Source organism: Triturus cristatus, chromosome 3_1 (assembly GCF_964204655.1).
Source record: "Triturus cristatus chromosome 3_1, aTriCri1.1, whole genome shotgun sequence".
In the NCBI taxonomy this organism is placed as follows: domain Eukaryota; kingdom Metazoa; phylum Chordata; class Amphibia; order Caudata; family Salamandridae; genus Triturus; species Triturus cristatus.
Window position 1 is genome coordinate 652,662,615 of NC_140583.1, and position 22,254 is coordinate 652,684,868.

Sequence of the window (22,254 nt, forward strand, 5' to 3'; positions counted from 1 at the left end):
TCACAGTTTTGCATTACTTCTACAGCACTTAACACCATTATCAACAGCAATATGGGATTATTTAAGGTTTAGTTTTGAGGCCTTTTCTATGCGTCTCAGGGAGTCAGTAACTGTTAAAATTACTGGGTCAACCGTTACTCCCAGAGCATGTGTGCGGTTAAAAACTCTAACAGTGTAACTTCAGATAAAGTTAATAGCTTGAATGTAGTCATTTCGTAACATTTATGTAGAAACTGGCTATATAAAAAATATAAATAAAGTACAGAGCACACAAAAATAGAATTCATATTTATGGACTAGAGAAGCATCCCCATTGCAGCACCATTGTGCTAGTTGCTAGAATATAGTGATCTCTGTGGCCAGTGTTGTTATATTGGAAATGTTCATAGAAGATATGAGTCTCCTTATGAGTCTGTGGTAAATAATTTAATTACCGGGACTTAATTTGATACAGAAACATAATAAAAATAGCTCAGTAAATAAGAGGCAGAATCCGTGGTATTAGAGGTTCGGAATGGGCTTTATTCCAATAAACGATTCGGAATCGTGGTCTCCAGGTTCCATCACCACGGAGGTTCAGGAAGTGAAGTACATACATTATTGATAATTAATCACTTTTATACAATAGGCATTACAGTGAGGCAAAGGCAAGAGGCGTAACAATTGATAGCAAAGATAATATTTCACATGCGTAGCTGAAGGAGGCGTAAGTGAGAGTGACAAGGAAACGTCATTGGTTGTGATGTCACATATGGGTGGACCTATGAAATAATTTCGCAATGTCAGCAGAAATACTTGGCAGAGATGCGCGCGCAGCAGCATGACGTATGATTGACGTGCAGCTAGGGGGTGAAGGGGACTTGACATTTAGCTCTACATGTGGCGACAGATGTCTGGAGGGTCAAGTCAACCTAATCCCAAATCATATCTAACATCCTATGTTTAAAGAACTATGTTATCCAAAAGAGAGGCCTTCTTGGAGTAGAATCTTATTCTATACTGACTATACTGACTGTTAGTGCGTGTACAAGCGTCTAAGAGTCTACACTAGATGCGAGGGCAGGAATCTTCCATAGTAACAGGGCTATGAATTACTTGCATAAAGACAGAGAAACCGGGCCTTTGCTCGGTAGCTGGCAGAATGTTTACTTAAACTACTAGACAGGAATGCATTGGGCAGGGAGCGGAGCAGATAATTTCGAAGGTGAAATACAGTTCTTGGCAGGCAGCAAGCTGATGTCAGGCATCGTGAGCCGCGCAGAGGATGAGACAAAGTTCATGGTCACAGATGCAGGCTCGGACTGGAGCTTCAGAGACAGAAAGCAAGAAAAGCTTGATGACAGAATCAGGGCCTACTTGCCTGGACTGTAAAATGGCATAAGTGAACCATATAAAGGCGGTGGCCTTTCGTATTTAGGAATGGAATATCCGGCCCATTCATGGCGGATCTAAAAGAGAACATGTTAACGGTGGACGCACATGTATTTGCGTCTTCATGACTGGAACTGGAGGGAACATACATGTACTTGTAACATGCACATAGAACCGTTGGGGTCCAAGATAGGGGACATAACTGACCAGAAAAATCCATATTTCCACATTCCCTCCTTGTCCCCTACTTGCCCGTCAAGAGATATCAATCTTCATTAATCCATTGATCTGTTCATATAGCATCATTTGTTCTTCTTTCTTCTTCCGGGATCTTGAACGAAAATCTTGATGTGGAATACACGATGTGGCACACAGACCACAAATCGCTGGTCCACATTGCAGGCATAAGCAGCAACTGAATAGTATGAGAAGGCCAATACCTAGGAAGGATAGAACTCTCCATCCCCAGGCTGATAACACGCTCCAAAACCAACCGGACCAAGTCCAGGTGCCTGGATTCTGGTGTATCTGGCTTACAATCTTATGAAGGCGGGTTATAGCTTTATATACAGATGGCGAATTTTCTGGTATGAAAATGCAACAGCTTGATCCGATGACCCTACAAGCTCCGCCCCTATCGGCCAGGATGACGTCAAGGACAAGACGATTTTGAAGCACAACAATCCGCATAGCAGACTGCTCTTCTGTTAAATTGCCTAAGGCGGAAATAGTTTCGTTCACTACTGCTTCAAGGGTTCTAGTTAATCTACGTATCAGCTTACTATTAGTAACGGTACCTATATAGGGAAAGAGACCTTTATTGAAATCTGTGTATTTTTCCCATGCTGTTTCAGTGTAATCGACTATTGGGAGATCTCTCCTTTCTCTATTGTGTACTAAATGAGTATTTCTATGATAATCAGGAGGAGCTAGAAAAACGGGTGGCAAAAGGAATCCAATGTAGCAGGTACCATCCCAATCTAGAGGCAAACGTACATATGCCGTCTGACCACATATAAAATAGGAATGGCGGGAAGCTCTAAATGTCGACTTGCCTTGATCACTGAATTCTATTACAGTGGTGCATCTACTATGGCCCATATTTATGGAACCATTCTTTCTTACACATAATTCACCTTTTACTGGAAATACTGACATGGCGGGTAGAATTGGAGTAGCTTCGGATTCGACATTTAGGATCATAAGATTAAGCGTAAAATTACCTAATCCATATACTTCATTTTCTAGATCAGTTCCTGTTCTCTTGGGAAGTCCCTCCTTGTTAGGGTAGCAGACTTTAAGTAAAACTAAGTTTAAATTTCCCCATACCCAGTTGTCTTGATAAACTGCAGAATATGAATCTAGGGAATTAATTAAACTAAACCATGCTCCACAGGAGCCGTTGTGTGTGAACGGGTATGGAAAAAGAGGTAGAATTCCTTTATAGTTCTGATAGGGAGGGAGTCGGCCACATATCCAACAATTGGTAGCATTACTAGTCTGATGGGAATGATGTAACATACTAATAAAAGTGTTATTGCGCAGCGCAAATCTATAAGACAACTCATGCGGAGGTAATTCACTAAAAGAATGTTCAGCAGTCACATTATAAACATGTCTAGAAATAGGATAATATATGTGCAACAATATACTTGCAATAATTATTAAAAGACTTAAGAAAAACAAAATTAATAACGTCACTGTGCAATGACTACGCAGTGATTTACAGTATGCATGTCGTTTCAACATTTTTCGGGTTTTTCCTCTATTCAGATCTAAGGGATACATGTCAGGGACAAATTCAACCGCTTCACCTTGGAGAGGACTTAAACAATCAAATTTCCCGACTGATTAGATCTGAGTTTTAGTTTATAATGTTCGTGACTACTTGATTCAACCAAAGGAAGTTTTGAGTCAATGGGTGAAGGCACGCGAGGTGTAGTTTTTATATCCGATGGTAGTCCATAAAATTTCTTGATATGACTTGAATGTACCCAGCCTTTTCTGCCTTCGATCTTCACGGCTGTCCTTGTGGTGAGCAAGACCAATTGCGGCGACCTCCACCTAGGATCCAGCTGAGTCTTTCGATCAAAGTTCCTCACTAAAACGAGATCCCCCGGAATTACGTCATGGGGTTTCACCTCAGTGTTGTCAGGAAAAGCTGCAGCTACCTGTGAACGACAAGATTGTAGTGCAGACATCAAGGAAGCCAAATAATCTGTCAGCATATTACAGTCAATATCAGTTATTTTACGTGGTATAGGCGTCCCCCACATATTTGGTGGTCTGCCAAAGATCACCTCATACGGGGATAGCCCTGTTCGAGAGTGTGCTACCATTCTCATGTAAAAGAGTGCAACTGGTAATGCTACTACCCAGTCGACACCTTTCTCCCTGCATATTTTGGACAATCTAATTTTCAGGGTCTGATTATGTCTTTCCACGAGACCTGCTGCCTCGGGGTGTCGGACACAGTGGAATTTCCACTGATAGCCTAACAAAAGTGAAACGTGTTTCATTAGTTCGGATGAGAACGGCTGGCCGTTATCTGAGTAGACAGCACGTGGTAAACCGTATCGTGGGAAGAATTCTCGAACTAACTGTTTGGCAGTAGTCGGGGCAGTGTAATCTGAAACCGGGTATGCCTCTGTCCAACGGGAAAGAGCACAGACAACTACGAGAACATATTTGAATCCTCGACATCGTTCCATCTGGATATAATCCATCTGGAGGATTTCAAAAGGGTGATCAGGAGGCTGAAATCCACCCTGCTCTACGGGGATGCTTTTTCCTGGGTTGAACTGACAACAGATCATACAGGTACGAACTTTTTGTTTCGCTGCTGCTCGTAAATGTTTGTTGAACCAAATGTGTTGAATGCTGTCTAGCATAGCTTTTTCTCCTAGATGTGCTGGACTATGGACAGTGTTAATAATGACTTGGACCATTGAATCAGGAAGGAACCATACAGATTTTTCCTTCGTCATCCATCCTTGATCCGTTTGGATCCCTCCTAATTCAGTCCATTTCCTTATTTCGTCTGGAGTAGCATGTGTCTGTATGTCAATTACATCAAGAGTGGGATCCTTAACCATCATGCAATGTGTTGGTGTCTGGACTATTGTCTTTGTCATGTCGGATGTTTGAGTTTGAGCAGTCTGTTTAGCTGTTCTGACAGCTAGATCATTGCCTTGAGAAATGATATCAGTAACTTTCGTATGAGCTTTGCATTTCATAATCGATATTGTAGTGGGTAAATGTATTGCATCTAACAGAGCATGAATGAGAGATCCGTGCTGAATGTGGGCACCGTGAGAAGTTAAATAACCTCTCTCTCGCCACAGCACGCCGAAGTCATGTACGACTCCGAATGCATAACGTGAATCAGTGTATATGTTGACTTTTTTATTTGTGGCTTGAATACAGGCTTGTGTCAGAGCGACGAGCTCTGCTGCTTGAGCGGACAAGGTATTTATGCAATTTGTTTCAATGATTTCAGTGTCTGTTGTGACTGCGTAAGCGGCCACTAACTCTCCTGTACTTGTTCTCATACATGAACCATCTACATACAACGTTAGGTCTGGGTCTGACAATGGGACATCTGTCAAGTCTTGTCTGGGTTTCGTCGTGATTGTAATAACGTCAATACAGTCATGCGCTAGTGGGTCTGTTCCAATTACGGGTAAAAGTGTGGCAGGATTCAATGTGTTACAACGTCTGATTTCTATATGTGGTTGGAACAATGTTAATTCGTAACCTGTAAGTCGCGCTATAGTCAAGTGTTGTGTTTGCGTTCGATTCACAAGAACCTCTACTGCATGTGGTACTTGAACTGTCAATGGATGTCCTAACACTATGGCATCGCTTTGTCTTATTGCTAAAGCTGTCGCTGCCACTGATTTCAGGCACGCAGGCAGAGCCTGAGCTACGGGATCTAATGTACTAGAAAAATAAGCACATGGTTTGTGGGATCCTGCCTGTTCCTGTGTGAGTACTGACAAGGCAGTACCTTCGCGTTCTGTAACAAAGAGTGTAAACTGTTTTCTGTAACATGGTGTTGCTAAAACAGGTGCTTGACATAAAGTTTTCTTTAAGCTTTCAAAAGCTTGTGTATGTTCCTGAGTCCAAGGGAGAACAGTCGATGTGGCTGCCTCCTGTGTTGTCAACTGAATGAGTGGTTTTGCTAGAAATGCGTACTGAGGGATCCACTGCCTACAATATGAAGTGAGGCCTATAAAAGCCCGCACCTCCTTTTGTGTCTTGGGTATTGGCATGTTAGCTATTAACTGAATGCGGTCGGGTGTAAGCTGCCTTCCCTCCTTGGACAGCGAGTGTCCAAGATAAACAACTCGCTGGACACAGAATTGCAGCTTAGAAGGGGACACCTTGTGCCCCTTTTCGGCTAGAAATTGTAAAACTGTCAGTGATGCTTTTTCACATTCAGGTTCGCTTCTAGCGGTGATCAGCAGATCATCGACATATTGAAGCAGGGCAGTGTTTACTGGCATGTGGATACTGTCGAGTTCTCGTTTCAATGCTTGGCTATAGATGCTGGGGCTTTCTGTAAATCCTTGAGGTGCGCGTGTGAATTTAAAGCTACGTCCATTTAAACTAAATCCGAACAAGTATTGGCTTTCCGGATCTATTGGGACGCTAAAAAAGGCATTTTTGAGATCTATTACAGTAAAGAATGTTGCTTCGGAATCAATAGCTGTCAGTAATGACGAGATATCTGGGACCACAGGAAATTGTGGCACAATGCATTTGTTCAATTCGCGCAGATCAATAACCAATCGATATACTGGCGGAGCCTTTGGATCAGTTCGTTTAAGAATCGGAATTATCGGTGAATTACATACATTGGAGTCGGTCTCCACAACCACTCCTTGGCCAATAAGCTCGTCAATGATTTGCAGTAAAGCCATTACAGCATCTGGGGGTAACTTGTATTGTCGCATTCGTGGTAGTACCACTCCTGCCTTTAATGTGACTCGATAGGGTGTAATGTTCATGCAACCAACATCTGTAGGGCCTTGTGCCCATAAATGTGTCGGTAAAGTCTGCAGTCGGGAATCCATGTCTCGAGACACATAGTGACCTTTGAAATCACGTAAAAACAATCTCACTCCTTCCGGAGAACAACATATTATAGCTCCTAGAGCTTTCAGTGTTTTTATACCTAACAAGTTTTCTGGACATGATTTAGTAAGCAATAAATCTGTAGTTCTGGTCAAGGGTCCTATCGTAAGTGGAAGAGGCTGTGATACTTCATTAACAATAGGTTTTCCTGAAAAACCAAGGGAAATATTCTGTGAGCCTGAGAGGAGTGCCCCTGGAACTTCACTACGTTTTATAGTTGTTCGACTTGCCCCTGTATCTAGTAAAAATTTTCTATCTTGGCCTAATAATTCACTATGTACATAAGGTCCTTCTTGGTCTACAGGGACCTCGATAAGGGGTAAGTCAACTTCCCTCTCTAGGCTGGTTCATGCATATCGTTGATAATCAGGATAGTCATACTGTGCGGTCTGGTACAGCTGTCGTGTCGTGGTCTGTGTAGCAGCAGCAGGCAACGCTGGTGCGGCTGGCACAAACTGTATAGACTGTTGTGGAACTGGCATGGCCTGTGCATGCTGCGGTGCTCCTTGTTCATTTTGATCCTGTCTAGGTGGCCGTGGTCTTTCTTTTGTAATACCTGTGGCGATATTACGCTTCAGGACGGGGCAATCGTGTATGTAATGTCCTGGCTGTTTACAATAGTTGCATGTCCCTTTTACAGGTCCTGCTGAATCACCGGAATGTGTCGTACCCTTTTTATGTCCTTCAGCTGGAACTGTCTGGGAGACTAGCATTTTCATTTTCGTGTCTTTCATGCGTCTTTGTTCATGATCTTGTTCCTCTCTAATTCTATTGTGATGATACTGTAACATTTGTAACATTTGTGATGGGGTATTACCTTGCCAGGTACTCTCGAATTTTAATACTCTATTCTTCACTTGGGGCAAGGAATTTTCAACTAATTTTGTCACAAACAGATGTGGGTATGATTCGCTACTTGCTTTTATGCCACTATTTATACCAAAACATTTTTCAAATCGTGCATAGAAATCACTAGTGTCTTCATCTTGCTTTTGTTTACAGGCTGAGATTGCACCCCAGTCTTCCTTTTTCGTGGTTAATAAACGTGGCAGTACCTGTACTAGTAAACCTGGTAGTGCTTTAGTTTTGTCCCCAAGCCCCGAACCTGGACCTCGGGCCTTTTCTTCATTTTCTAATGCTGTCCAATCTATCTTTTGGTCTCCTACTTCCCACTCTTTTTCCTTGAGTTTTTCATAAATGCCAGCAGGCATTAATACCTTTAATATTGTCATAATGTCGGGATAGGTATACTCTCCCATGAGTAACATGTCTTTAATTTCTCGGTGGAAACCCGCTGGGTCTTTGTCATGACTGGGTACCACTTTCTTCATTTCTAACAATTCTATTTTCGATATGGGCGTATATACAAATACACGTTTAAACTGATTGTCCTCGCCCTTTATTGGGTGTACTTCTCGTAAGGGATTCTGTCTATCCATGTAATACGTCGTTCTTTCCTTGATGGGCAGTGAGTCATGCTCTGGGCATACAAAAAGAATGTACTGCTTTCTTGATTCTAGTATTTCTTTAATTAGCTTAGTACCTGAACCTCTCCATCTATTCGTGAGTAATTCAGTCAATATATCAGGTAAGGGACCAGGATCTGAATGTTGGCTTTTATATAGTATAAGAAGTTGTTGAATCATATAAATCCCAGCTAAACGCTGTTCATCTGGGGTGAGGTTCAAAAATGTGTGTGCTACTGTATCATCACCATATTTTCCGGGACTGTCAACCCAATGAACGGCTGACCTGGCTAATTCTTGTTCATCCATAGAATCGAGTAAATGATAACCCCTTCGTTCTCGCAGTAATTTGTCAGCGGCTTGGAACGAATGCTCGGGGGACCTTATATTTATTATAGGTGTTTGGAAATTCCTGTTATTTTCTAGACATATCGGACGTATCGGGTCAGTAAGACATCTAGTACTATTACAAGATCTTCCATAACCTACATAGGCTATGGTGTCTGACTGTCCTGTGGGCAGTCCTGATCCTTCCTCCTCGCTTTGTTCGAACTGGTCTACCGCTAATCTCTCTTCGTGTAGGCGTTCTATTTCTTTACGGATCTTTCGGCACATGGCTATTATACAATTTTGCTTATCATGTCTCCCTTCTGATATATTCTGGCTCCATCTGGTAAGAATTTGCATTGCTTCCGGGTCTACCCCCGGTCGGTCTTGATTTCTGATCACACAATTTATGAGGAAACGTAACAGTTCCCCTTGTATCTCCACTTTCTGGTATTCCATAGCTCTGTTAATACATTCAGAATCTCGCCCTGTTTGGACAAAATGGTATATATTATCTAGATGCATAGTCATTCCTGGTAACTTCCCTAAATACACCGCGGCTCGTCTGATACGTAATGATGCCAGGATCATTTCGTCCTCTTTGCCGGGCACAGGGTCATATCTACAATCTATAAGAAGTTCCTTAAGCGTGCGGGAATTTATGAGTTTGGGGGTACGTGGATGTGCTGACTCTTGAAAAGTAAGTTTATTTATTCTGGGTGGCGTAGAAAAAATATTGGTGGCACCTCCGGTAGCCCCGTCTGGGGTATCGGGCGTGAAAGGATTCGTTGAACGCGATACAGCAACTATAGGTGTGGGCACAGCTATAGAAGTAGCTGTAGGAATAGATGAGGAAACAGATGTGTTTGCCGGAACTTGTGTCAGGATTTGGTGCTGTAGAGATACAGATACAGGATCTTGGCGTTGAACCTCCCCGACCAACGGTCTATGTGGGACCGGGTTAGCATACTCGGGAGCCGCGTCATCTAAATATGAGGAAAGAAAAACATCTTCTGCTGTTCTAGGATGCCCCTTGGGATGTACTTTTATTGGAAATAATGGGGGTGGCAAGTCTTTTGGTATCCCCGCAGTAGCCTTAGGTAATCCCTCGGCCCGAAGGGGATACATACCCTTCATAAGGGCATTTCTTTGTCTGTCTACTTGTTCTGATTTCACTCGTGTACCTTCTTCAATTAATAGATTTTCTCGAACTTCATTTGAATTCTCTTTACTCTTCTCTTCCTGTCTACGTGCTTTTTCTGTACGTCTATACGATTCTTTACGCCATAATTCAATGGCGTCTTTCTGTGATTGTCTAGCTTTCTTTTTCCATAATTCTTCCTCTACTTTCACGATGCACTCTGCATCCCAGGTCCCAGCTGCGGGCCACCTCTGACTTTCTGGTAATTCCTTAGTGTAGTCTACCCATAAATCAAGAAATAATATAGCGTCTAAGCCGTGTTTATGATACATGAAGTACCCTGGAGTGTCCCTAGGAGGAATAGGAACAGCTTCTTCGAGTACCCCTTTTCTAGTTGTGATCTGTCTTAATTTCGAAAAGAGCGGCATTTTGAGAACTGATCTGATACTTGATTTTGAACAAACTTAATACAATAAACACGATAATGAACAGTCATTCATACCACAATATGCAGAACGTATTAACACATTTAACATTTAACATTTAAATGAGCAAACAATGATGCCAACGATCTAAGGAAACTTAATCACTAAACATAATACTCGGCATTAACTGAATTATTCTGAATTTATATACTTGATATACTAGATATACTGCTAAACAGTACAGATACACTGCTAAATAAGTGCAGACCGGATTTGTGTACCCAAACCCGTCTGGGCCGGCACAACTTATGTGCACGCCAGAACGCCTCCCCAGTAATGGTACTCACCGGGTAGCTCGGAACGGAAGGCCTCGGAACGGAACTGAACTGAACTGGACCGGACTGGACTCGACTCAACAACTTCGGACACTTCTGAGCTTCGGAAATCTGGTGGGCCTCTGTATACCTCGGATCTTGCTCTCTCAGCTAGGCTCTGGTCGGGATACTTCGCACTTCTCACCGCCTCGTCTGGGTGTTGATCGCAGCCTCAGTCGCCCCCGCTTGACCGGAGGGAGATACAGGAAATCCTGCTGGTACGCGTTGTTGTCCGTCCAGCTGTGGCAGGAGACCGGGCCTGCAACGCACCGCCGGCGCGTGAGATGAGAAAGTGTCCCTATTCGGGCGCCATTCATGTGGTAAATAATTTAATTACCGGGACTTAATTTGATACAGAAACATAATAAAAATAGCTCAGTAAATAAGAGGCAGAATCCGTGGTATTAGAGGTTCGGAATGGGCTTTATTCCAATGAACGATTCGGAATCGTGGTCTCCAGGTTCCATCACCACGGAGGTTCAGGAAGTGAAGTACATACATTATTGATAATTAATCACTTTTATACAATAGGCATTACAGTGAGGCAAAGGCAAGAGGCGTAACAATTGATAGCAAAGATAATATTTCACATGCGTAGCTGAAGGAGGCGTAAGTGAGAGTGACAAGGAAACGTCATTGGTTGTGATGTCACATATGGGTGGACCTATGAAATAATTTCGCAATGTCAGCAGAAAAACTTGGCAGAGATGCGCGCGCAGCAGCATGACGTATGATTGACGTGCAGCTAGGGGGTGAAGGGGACTTGACATTTAGCTCTACATGTGGCGACAGATGTCTGGAGGGTCAAGTCAACCTAATCCCAAATCATATCTAACATCCTATGTTTAAAGAACTATGTTATCCAAAAGAGAGGCCTTCTTGGAGTAGAATCTTATTCTATGCTGACTATACTGACTGTTAGTGCGTGTACAAGCGTCTAAGTGTCTACACTAGATGCGAGGGCAGGAATCTTCCATAGTAACAGGGCTATGAATTACTTGCATAAAGACAGAGAAACCGGGCCTTTGCTCGGTAGCTGGCAGAATGTTTACTTAAACTACTAGACAGGAATGCATTGGGCAGGGAGCGGAGCAGATAATTTCGAAGGTGAAATACAGTTCTTGGCAGGCAGCAAGCTGATGTCAGGCATCGTGAGCCGCGCAGAGGATGAGACAAAGTTCATGGTCACAGATGCAGGCTCGGACTGGAGCTTCAGAGACAGAAAGCAAGAAAAGCTTGATGACAGAATCAGGGCCTACTTGCCTGGACTGTAAAATGGCATAAGTGAACCATATAAAGGCGGTGGCCTTTCGTATTTAGGAATGGAATATCCGGCCCATTCATGGCGGATCTAAAAGAGAACATGTTAACGGTGGACGCACATGTATTTGCGTCTTCATGACTGGAACTGGAGGGAACATACATGTACTTGTAACATGCACATAGAACCGTTGGGGTCCAAGATAGGGGACATAACTGACCAGAAAAATCCATATTTCCACAAGTCATAAACCCCCAGGGGGGCGTGGCTAGCTAGCCAACATGGCCGACGCGAGCCCGTAACGCTCTAGCGGCGATTCCCCAGTAATCCGGTTATTTCTCCTGGGAAACCGCCATCCGCGACTCTACTGGCGGGGGCCCGACAGCGGAAGGTGTCCTACTCCTGTAAGCCCCACTAGGACAGTTTGGCCGCACGGCGTGCGGGCACTTTGAATAATAAGATGGCCACCAGCGCTTAGTGAAGAACACCAGTGGCTATACGAGCCCGCTGCCCGGGCCGGTCAACAGTGAAGCTCGACGGCGAGAACACCGCTGAAAGCAGAGAATGTCGACCCCGGCCGACCGCCCCCTTCCTGGTGGAACCATTGTAGTGGTGCGGAGGGACGGTGAAGCGGGCAGCGAGAGGCGGGGCAATTCATCGCGCGGACATTGTGAGGAGCCCGGTGGCGGCAACGTGGTGACTACGGGAGTGTGACCTGCTCCCCTCTGCATGTTAAGATCCTGCATCTGATGGATGCACCATTTAGGACCCAGGAACCAGGGGTCCGCAGGAGACAGTGCCCGCTGTGACATGGCTGTCTGGGACCGCGCACGCAGTGAGTGTGGAGCGTAGCGCTACAGGGCAGTGCACGGGGCTGACAACTAACAGACATTCATTTAAGGCCTGGCGGGGGCAACACTGGGAAGGTGGAGACCAGAGAACAAGACTGTGGCGGCTAGGAGCTGTGGCGGACTGCGATGCACAAGTTGTGGGTGTGTACTAACGCCCGTGGGAGAGGCGATTATGGTACTGAGGAGTGGCGAGCCCTAACAGGACTATCCCAGTGCAGGCAGGAAGCCGCATTCAACGTCAAGCAATGAAATCCCTGACTGGAGCGGGTTAGGTAGCCTTCGCGGGGGCCCTGACGCAGTCAGTACCGCGCGGTGACACCGGCACATAACAGGGTGAGCACACTGTGTCCCGAAGGTCTTTCTGCAGTAATCGAAGAGCGCGGTGGAGGTACGAAATAAGTGTACAGGCGGCAGGCCCCGCTTCTGAGCATCGGAGATCCTGCCGCTGTAAACGCCGGATTTCAAGTGGGCCACTGCCTTTGGGGAACTGCGCATTGGCGCCGCCTTGTAACTGCGCAGACTGGCAGGCCGCACTTGGTCACTCTGGATTGCTGAGGCCTAAGCATCGCAGGAACGCAGGGGGTGACATTACCCTCGCGGTGGGCGATTGGAGGGGAGCGGGCAATTGGGCCCCACGGGTCGGTGCATGTGCCCGGCGCACAGGCGGAGGAGAATAGTGAGGCTATTATGAACTTCCTTGACTGCTCATACTATACGCGCAGCCTCAACGGGAGAAACACTCCCTGAACGCAATAAAACCGCGGGCTCGCTGCCTTCCTAGTGCCAAACCGCGAATGCCCACAGCGCAGCAGATTGTGATGGGCCGGATGAGAGCCAAACTCCAACAGGGACCGTCGCGCGCGGGCACGCTGGACTCCACAACCATGACTACTGGAGGGGCGGCAGAGCCGACGTCCACAGCCCTGGCAGCCAAAATGAACTCCGTGCTGGCAGCAGTGGAAAAGATAGGTGCTGCATTGGAACACACAAGGACCTCCTTGGAAACCAGAATAGATAAGGTCACCTCAGACTTCACCCTTCTTCACGCGGACCACCGTAAGCTGGCGGAAAAAGTCACCACGCAAGGCCAAGCCTTGTCGGAGCTGCAGCCGGTCACGCAAAGTCATACAGCGGTGGTGCAAGACCTGATAGATCGCGTCCATGAACTGGAAGACAGAGCAGAAGAGGCGGAAGGCCGTTCCCGTCGCAATAACATCCGCGTGGTGGGCCTGCCGGAAGGCGAAGAAGGTAGAAGTCCGGAGCAATTCGCGGAACGCTGGCTGCGCGATCTCCTGCCCCAAGGAACACTGTTAATGCAGTTTGCGGTCGAAAGAGCTCACCGCATCCCGACGCAGAAACCCCCACCAGGAGCCAGACCGCAACCGTTCATTTTTAAACTGCTCAACAATAGGGACAGGGATGCGGTGCTCCGCGAGACACGCAAGATGGATACCCTTAAGGTGAGCGGCAGCCAAGTTATGTTATTCCCAGACTATACCGCTCTAGTGCAGAGGCGTAGGAGCAATTACACAGTGGTGAAACGTCAACTCAGAGCCCTGGAACTGCCTTACTCGCTGTTCTTCCCAGCTCGGCTACGAGTGGTCACGAAAGATGGGACCCGCTTCTTCGACTCACCCGAGGAGACGTGGGACTGGCTGGAGGGATCAGGCCTGTGGTCGGGAGTGAGGCCCTCGGGCCCAGATGGCGACAATCAAACCAGCAGGCGACACCGGAGGCGGAGGCGACGGGGGATAGTGAGAAAGATACAGCCTGGGACATCAGCCCGAGTCCGGAAGACATACGGAGGGAAAGGCAGGACGCCCTGGAAGCAGTCACAACTCGCGGCTCCCCACATCTCCCAGAGAGGTCGGACTCCTACGCGTGCAACATCCTGACACTCAGCGGCTCCTCATCCCCTGCAACAAAGGCATCAGAGGACCTTGGCCTGCCAGTGGTAACCCCACAAACTGCAGACAACATTATATGACATAGCACTACCACAACGGACTCTGGAACGGGCAGCTCATGCAAGTAGAACACTGTCTGTCAGCATATGTGTTCTTGATTTGTTTTAATACTGGAGGAGGGGATGGATATACTGAGATAAATAAAACACCCACCCCGGATAGGGTGCTACAGTGAAAACATGCCCGCCGCTGGTCATGATACCAATATTATCTGAGAAGGGGGAAGGAAAAAAGGGGGGGGGGAGAACTCTCACCTAGCTAGCCTATTAGACACATGTATCGCGGATTCCCCGTAGTGAAGCAGATGTTTATATGGATGGCCCTTTACACAAGTGGGAATTAGGGGATAGCCATAGCATGATATCGCTAGTCCACGCAACCCAACAGGCAACACACTGACCTAATTCGCGTTACCCAATACTTACAGTGGTTTGGACGGGTATCGCCAGATGCCCGCGCCAGATGTTACAATGTTCTTAGTTTACATATCGTTTTTGTTACAGCATACCAACACGCTCATGCCGATCCCAGACCCTTGTACCCTGGGGCGCGCTTCATCCCTGATGTCCCTGCCGAATCGACCTATCAGACATGACTCGCACTGACATAATCACCTGGAACATACATGGCATGTACACACCAGCGCGCCCCTACGACATATTTGCATACCTCCAGAGGCACTCGGCGTCCATTGCCCTTCTACAGGAAATACACATGACGCAGATGGAATTAGACAGATTGCGCAGGCGCTGGAGGGGGCAAGTGTACGGCACAACATACTCAGCGCATGCGAGGGGCACATTAATCTGGGTTAGGGCGGGCACCCCGTTTACCTGCGCGGACACAGTGATGGACCCTGAAGGTCGATATACTTTGGTGCGGGGAACGCTTAATGGCCAGCAAATCCTACTAGGCTCCATATACGCCCCGAACACAGATCAACCCTCATTTTTGGCGCAGTTGTCCACAAAGTTGGCCCCTAAGCTGGGCTCCCCTGGATGCTGGGTGGAGATTTCAACTCGGTACTGGACTTGCTGGTGGACAGATTTTTCCCACCCCTTCGAAAAACAGCAGCTGTCTCAAATGCGCAGGCGCTTACAGATTGGCTGTCGCATTGGGCACTGCTAGACCTATGGCGGGTTCTCCATCCTAATGATCGTATCTACTCTTACTACTCTGCTGTGCATGATCTACATGTGCGGTTAGACAGGGTGGTGGGTTCCCAGGCACTTACCCCGTTGGTTGAAGAGGCGGAATACTTAGGGAGGACACACTACGGCTGAACTGGGAGCCTGGCCGTCCCCCCATACCCACTTGGCGATTGCAGCCAGCTGCGCTGGAAGACCCGGACTTCCGCGCATCCCTGGGAACAGCTGTCCTCGAGTACTTTGAGCTTAATGAGGGAACGGCGAGTACCGCATTGGTGGAATGGGATGCACACAAAATAGCTATAAGGGGTCATTGCCTTGGTGCTACATGGAATATACGCAGACAACTAGAACTGTCGCTCGCCCGCCTCGAGTCGCAGTTGCTCCAGTACGAGCGAGAGGGTGAGGGCGGAGGCCGTCACGCCGACTGTCTGGCGAATCTAAAAGCGCAACACGAGGAACTCATGGAACGCCTGCGATGTCACAATTATACAGCCCACACGGCGCGCACCCATGCTAAGGCGGATAGAGCGGGCCGCTTGTTAGCTTGGCTGCTCAGACAGGAGAGCAGTCACGCCCCCATCGGAGCCATGCGCACGCCTAAGGGGACCCTGGTGTATACACAGCGAGAGATACATAGGGTGCTGTCTGATCATTGTGCGCAACTGTATCGGTCTAAAGGGCGCTGCTCGGGCCCCGATTTGGAGAGCTTCTTGGAGCCTATTCATTTACCCATGGTCACCGAGGAACACCAGGAGGCGCTGGACGGTCCCGTCACTTTGGAGGAAATTTGGGAGGCGATTGGGTGCATGGCCACTGGGAAAACCCCGGGGCCGGATGGCCTGCCTGCTGAATACTATAAGGCCTACCAGGAATCCCTGACACAGCGACTGCATGCCCTTTACTCCACAGCCTTGGAAGAGCACTCATTGCCCCCCTTGATGCATGAGGCCTATCTGGTGTCCCTGCTCAAACCGAACAGGGATCCCGCAGACCTGGGATCATACAGGCCCCTAACACTCCTCAATGTGGACTATAAAATATTTGCCAAGGTGCTGGCGGAGCGCCTAGCGCCAGTGGTGCCTGCACTAGTTCACAGCGACCAGAATGGCTTTGTGCCCAAACATAGCACCTCGCTGAACTTGCGAAGGTTTTTTAGAGTGGCAGTAGATAGTGTGCGGGAGTAGCCGAGGGTGGGATGTATTGTGCTGGACCTTGAAAAGGCCTTTGATTGTCTGGAGTGGGGCTATCTTGCGGCGGTGCTGTCGCGTTACGGGTTGGGATCGGGTTTTCTCCAAATGGTTGATCTATTATACAAAAAATCCCACAGTTAGGGTGAGAACGGGGCCATATATCTCTGAAGCCATATCAATATACAGGGGCACCAGGCAGGGGTGTCTGCTCTCGCCCCTCCTGTTTGCGTTGGCAATTGAACTCCTGGCAGCAGCGCTGCGGGCGACGCTGGAAGATGGAATACCCCTAGGAGATGCGACACACCAGGTGTCACTGTATGCCGATGACCTGTTGATCTTCGTTAGAGACGTGGGAAATATACCGCCTCAACTAGAGCGCACGTTACGTGACTTTGCCACTATGTCGGGACTCAAAGTGAATGTCGGCAAGTCTTACATTTATGCCTTCCGAGGAGACACACCGGACCCGGGCTATAGCCTGGGCGGTATAAGGGTGCAGTGGAGAGCTGACACTTTCCGCTATCTAGGAATCCAGATATATCGCCAACCGGTGGATCTTATCGAGGGCAACCTGGGTCGAGCCGTGACGGCCATCAAGTCACAAATACACTTCTGGAAAACGCTACCACTAACGATTGCTGGTAGGGTCGCGTTATCTAAGATGGTGATCCTGCCCCGCCTTCTATACCATTTTGCTAACCTGCCAATATATATTCCGGCGGCTTTCTTTACTACACTCACCAAACTAATTAGGGACTTCCTCTGGGGCAACGCGCGTCATAGAATGGCATTGGCTAAGTTGTACTTGCCAACTGATCAAGGAGGCCTTGCGGCCCCTTGTTTTGAACACTACTATCTGGCCGCACAGCTACAGTGGATAGCTCGCTGGTTAGCTGACAGAGGCCGTTAAGACACCGCGTCAACAGCACCTCCCTTCTCTCTAGACAATATTACCAAACTCTTTCTTCCAGCCTCCAGAGCCCCAAAGCCGACACCGCTCCTCCTGGTGGTGGCGTATAAATGCTACCTCCGCAGTCTCTAGCTCACCAGAGCGCTGATCCCTTATGCATGGGCCATTCCATTGGTGGGTTCCCCCAGCGGGCCTGGGGTACTTACACCTTCTGAACTCATGGAGTGGCGCGAAGCTGACATACAGACCATAGGTGACTTGTATCGGGATGGTGCCCTCATACCATATGAATCCCTGGTTGAAGAGATGGGGCTGCCGCCGGGGCAATTCCTAAGGCATCGCGCATTAATCGCGACACTGACCTCCATATGGGGGGACATGAAAGAGGAGCAGAGCCACCATCTCACCATACAGTACCTTTATGTCATGGGGCGGGGCAGGCACTTGGTTCGATGGTTTGCGGCACCTCTTCGCACGCACGCAGCGGTGAGTCTGGAACCACTACGCCACAAATGGGAAATGGACTTGGGGCGACCACTAGAGGATAAGGAATGGGGCAGGATACTACAAGGCCCAACACGTATACCCAGAAACATGCACTTCCGTCAAATACAACTGTTTATAGTCCACCGAGCATACCTTACACCCGAAAAAATCAATCAGTATTATCACTGCACAGACGCGGTATGCCCTCGCTGCGCGGAGCTGGGAGTTAGTTTGGTGCATATGCTATGGAGCTGTTGTAAACTACACTCCTATTGGTGGGCTGTAGGGGAGGCCCTGTGTATGTACACGGGCCGCACCATACCCTTTGAATGGCCTGTTTATCTATTGCATAACTTTCGTAGAACCCCGGCTACTAAAGTTTCCTCACGCTTTCTTGATTTGGGGTTGGTAGTAGCCAAGCGTTTGCTAACGAAGAGGTGGAAGGCACGCGACCCGCCGCACATACAGGCATGGAGGTATTCATTCCTAGCGTGGGCTAAAGCAGAAGGAATAGCAATTCTCCGAGAGGAAACGCTGGGGCTCCGGAAGATACCTATTGCGACACAGTGGGAGGGGCTACTTCAGGCCTTGGCACGCACTGGGGGGATGGCTCGGAGGGGCGATCCGGACGGGGGTGTAGCGCCCTAATGGAGAATGCTGGATGGACTGTTAGTGGGCAACTGTGACACCATATACATGCATGTATGCCGTCTGACGCTTGGGGAAGGCATGCTTGTGATTGCTGGAGATGGGGGGCAGCTTGCGGGAAGACACGAGGAGGGAAGTCGGGGTTGCGGGGGGTAACGGAAGGGGACATGGTGGAGGAGCGTCATGTTACAAAAATCAGAAAAGTCGGATTATGCTGCTGTTACTGGTTTGGAGGTTTCTTTTTTTTTTAGCTTTTGGGATTATTCTTTAACATCTGTACATTTCCGTATGCGGTCACATTTGATAAGTCTCTGTATGCTACACTAATAGAACCATGTCATAAATGCATGAGGGTATTTAACCTGTCGAGGCTCAACTTGTAACTAGGCCAACAGTGGCACCGACACATGTGTTTGTACTACTTCTATGCAACCAAAGTAATGATGTGCAATTGTTAAATGGTTCAATATATGGTTGGCTTTATATGTTGTATTTAGTCTCTAATGACAATGAGGACTCTATTGAAAACAATAAAAACCGATTTAAACAAAAATGAGACATAAACCCCCAGGAACCTAAATCTTTTATTTTAGAATACTGCAGTTTATATAATCTCAAGAAATTAAGCATAGAGAACCCTGGGGCAGGAATTAACCCTGTGACTGAAGCAGCTGTGAAAACATCTAGGTAACTCATAGTACACAAGGTGTATTTATCTAAGGAAAGTGGGTCTGGGTCCTGGGCTTGGAGATGAAGCATAGGTGTAGACTAAGCCCCACATGAGCTCAGGTTTTTTAAAACTTTGTTTGTTTTGCTAAGTACCCTGTCCTCCAGTGCGTCTCTAACCTGGAAGGACATTTTATCCATCTTGAAGAAGGGGCACTGTGGACATAATAGCAAGTGGAATGATACCAGTGTTATGAAAATCCTCCTCTGTTCAGTACTCTGCTAAGCTTGAAGCATGAAGATGTACAAAGGTCTGTGCAGAGGAGGATGACTCAATGAAGGTAGTTGCAAATGGTCACCAGAAAAGCAGAACAAAAGCAATTTACGAGTAGTAGTATTCACAAAGGATGTCCACTGCAATTGGGGTTCCTCTGGTGGGAATCTTTGATGTCTAGTAGCTTGATATTGCAAAGCCTCTGTGACTGGGGTAGTTGGCAGTCACTGATTTTCCACATCTCTCTTCACAGTTTAACCCCAGCTGATTGTGCAGTATTGAGAAGCCGAGATGTTCACAAGGCACATCCCTGGTTTGAGTTTCTGGTGCAAATTCGCAGTGTCGCCATGAATTCTGAAGGTGAGCAACAGGTTCAGAGTGGAGAATTCTGGTGCTGCTTTTTAAAAAAATTAAAAAATCAGCTTGCCGAGTACCCCACATCTCCCTGCATATGTATCTCCATCTTCCTCCTCCATTTCCTACCTCTAACTACTCTTATGCCCGCTCCTTGTTTCTACTTTCCTTTCTTCTCTCTGGTACCTCTGTTCTTAATCCCTTATTGTGCCTGTGTATTCTTTCATGTTCCTACCTTTCTACTGCTTACGCTTGCTTCTGTTCCATGTTCCTTTTTCATACATGTTCCTCGTTATTTTTCTTAACTCTGTATTGTATCTTCACTCCGTCAACATTCTGCTCTGTTCTATCTTTTACAATTTTTGCTCTCCCCCTCTGAATATTGTCCTCACTTCACTGAGTGAATAGGTGTAGATGGGGTTGTATCTCTTTGAAAAAATGGGTAAGAGCAAGAATTTTGTATTCCATTCTTTTTGAAGTATTGTGAACCTCAAACACATCACACACAGTTTGGAATATAATTTGGCATATAGATCACAAACAGAACTATTATATCTTCAACAGTCTTAAACGCATATTGACAATCCACACTTGCAGTATTACTTTCAATGCCTTCCAGAAGTCCCAGGCTACAGGATAGAGGGTGAGAAAAACAGCAAACAAATCTCTCTTTTAATACCTAATGGATTATCGATTTCCTCTGAACTCTTGCAATGATACTAAATTGCATATGGCATCCACAGATATTATGCTGTTTTCTAATGCTACCCAATAGATTCCGTAGAGTTACCACTGGCCAAGAAAGTGTTGCCAGTCTGATTAGGAAAATCAGAGAAGTAGCTTCCCTGTATTTCCATGAGACATCTCTGCCTTATGTTTCACAGTGAAGGTCAACACTTGCAAGCAAATAGACAAGCACAGAAGCTAAGAGTTTTCGCTTTTATCACCATCGCCACCATATGTTTTTGTGGTGGGCTGGACTAGTTCTCCTAAACATGTAAGTTCTGAAGCCCCTTTTGGCCCATGCAGTGGCATCCCCCTCCTCTTCACTTGCTGTCTGGGTAACAATTCACAATTGACAAAGGCACTTGAAGGCGTCATACCCTTTTCATTAAGTTGGTTGAAGGTAGCTCAGAATCCTTTACCAAATAATTTGTTTTACAAAGGGATGACAATCAGCCAGCTTCTTTAATTACAGGTGCTTGGTATAACACCTGTTAAAATTCTTTAAATGTCTTCTGACAACCCACAGTCCAGATAACTTTATTGGAGTGTTCTCTCGTTGCCGCAGTTGCGAGTAGGCACCTCTGGTCTCATAGTTGGCTATGAACTAGTAATAATACTCAGCAAAAAATTGACTTAAGTGGGTCTGGGCTGTGTGAACCTTCCTTTGTAGCGCAATCTCCATTTTGATCTCCTGGGATCCTATTGGTATGGTACTGAAAACTGACAAGCCTGGTGCCTGATAGCCTTAATAATCAATTTTGCCTTCCGCGAAGGTGTCCAAAGTGTTTTTTTTCAGCCATCACTTAAGTCATTAAACAAGCAAGACTGAGCACCTTTAGGTCAGCCAGATCATGTATTATAGGTGGCTGAAGTATTCTTCAACACAAAGAGCATGACCATACGTTAGTATAGACAATACAGTTTCTTTTCAGCAGAAGCTGGTTGAATAAAGATCACTAAGGTAGTGTGCAGTGCCCATATGATCCATGAACATATCAGCTTGAGGAATGGGGTAGGCATCATTCTTTGAAACCATACTGAGGTGCTGACAGTTCTCTCAAAAGTGCTGGTCTGGTAACCCTTGTTCAAGTACTAGTACCAATAAACTAAAAAACGGACTACGGGAGCATTGAGTGATTTCAAGCTCCAGCATATTGGCCATTCCAGCCATGATGTTTTGCTTTAATATTCTGTAGGTCTTCCTTTTAACAGACTGTTCTCAGCCATCGGTACAAACTGGTGTATACCTAGGGCTCAGGGAGAACAGGTGGGCAAAGTGAGCCAGCTTTGTCTTTTGTCTTAGTTGATGTTCAGGTACTGGATGAAATGTGAACCTCTCTCCCTCCACTTGGCCATTCTCACCTGCGCCTTGAACCAGGCCAGGGAGGGACTTTCAGTTCGTCTTAGCTCTAGCTGTAGCCACAGACTAGGTTACTACTTCTGCCCTTGAGTTGTATGGCTTTAGCCAAATCACATAATTAACCATGTGGGGCCTCCTAGTGGCTACAATGTAAACCAAGTAGGGGA

At 46.8% G+C, this 22,254-nt stretch overlaps 1 protein-coding gene across 1 annotated transcript in view; it reads left to right on the forward strand.

Annotated features, from left to right (window-relative positions):
- The window catches only part of SPG11 (SPG11 vesicle trafficking associated, spatacsin), a 623,940-nt gene that overhangs the window by 286,924 nt on the left and 314,762 nt on the right, over positions 1-22,254 (forward strand). Inside the window, exon 18 of the mRNA XM_085644681.1 lies at positions 19,901-20,007. Coding sequence (XP_085500807.1) covers positions 19,901-20,007 — 107 coding nt within the window. The remainder of the gene's footprint in view (positions 1-19,900; positions 20,008-22,254) is intronic.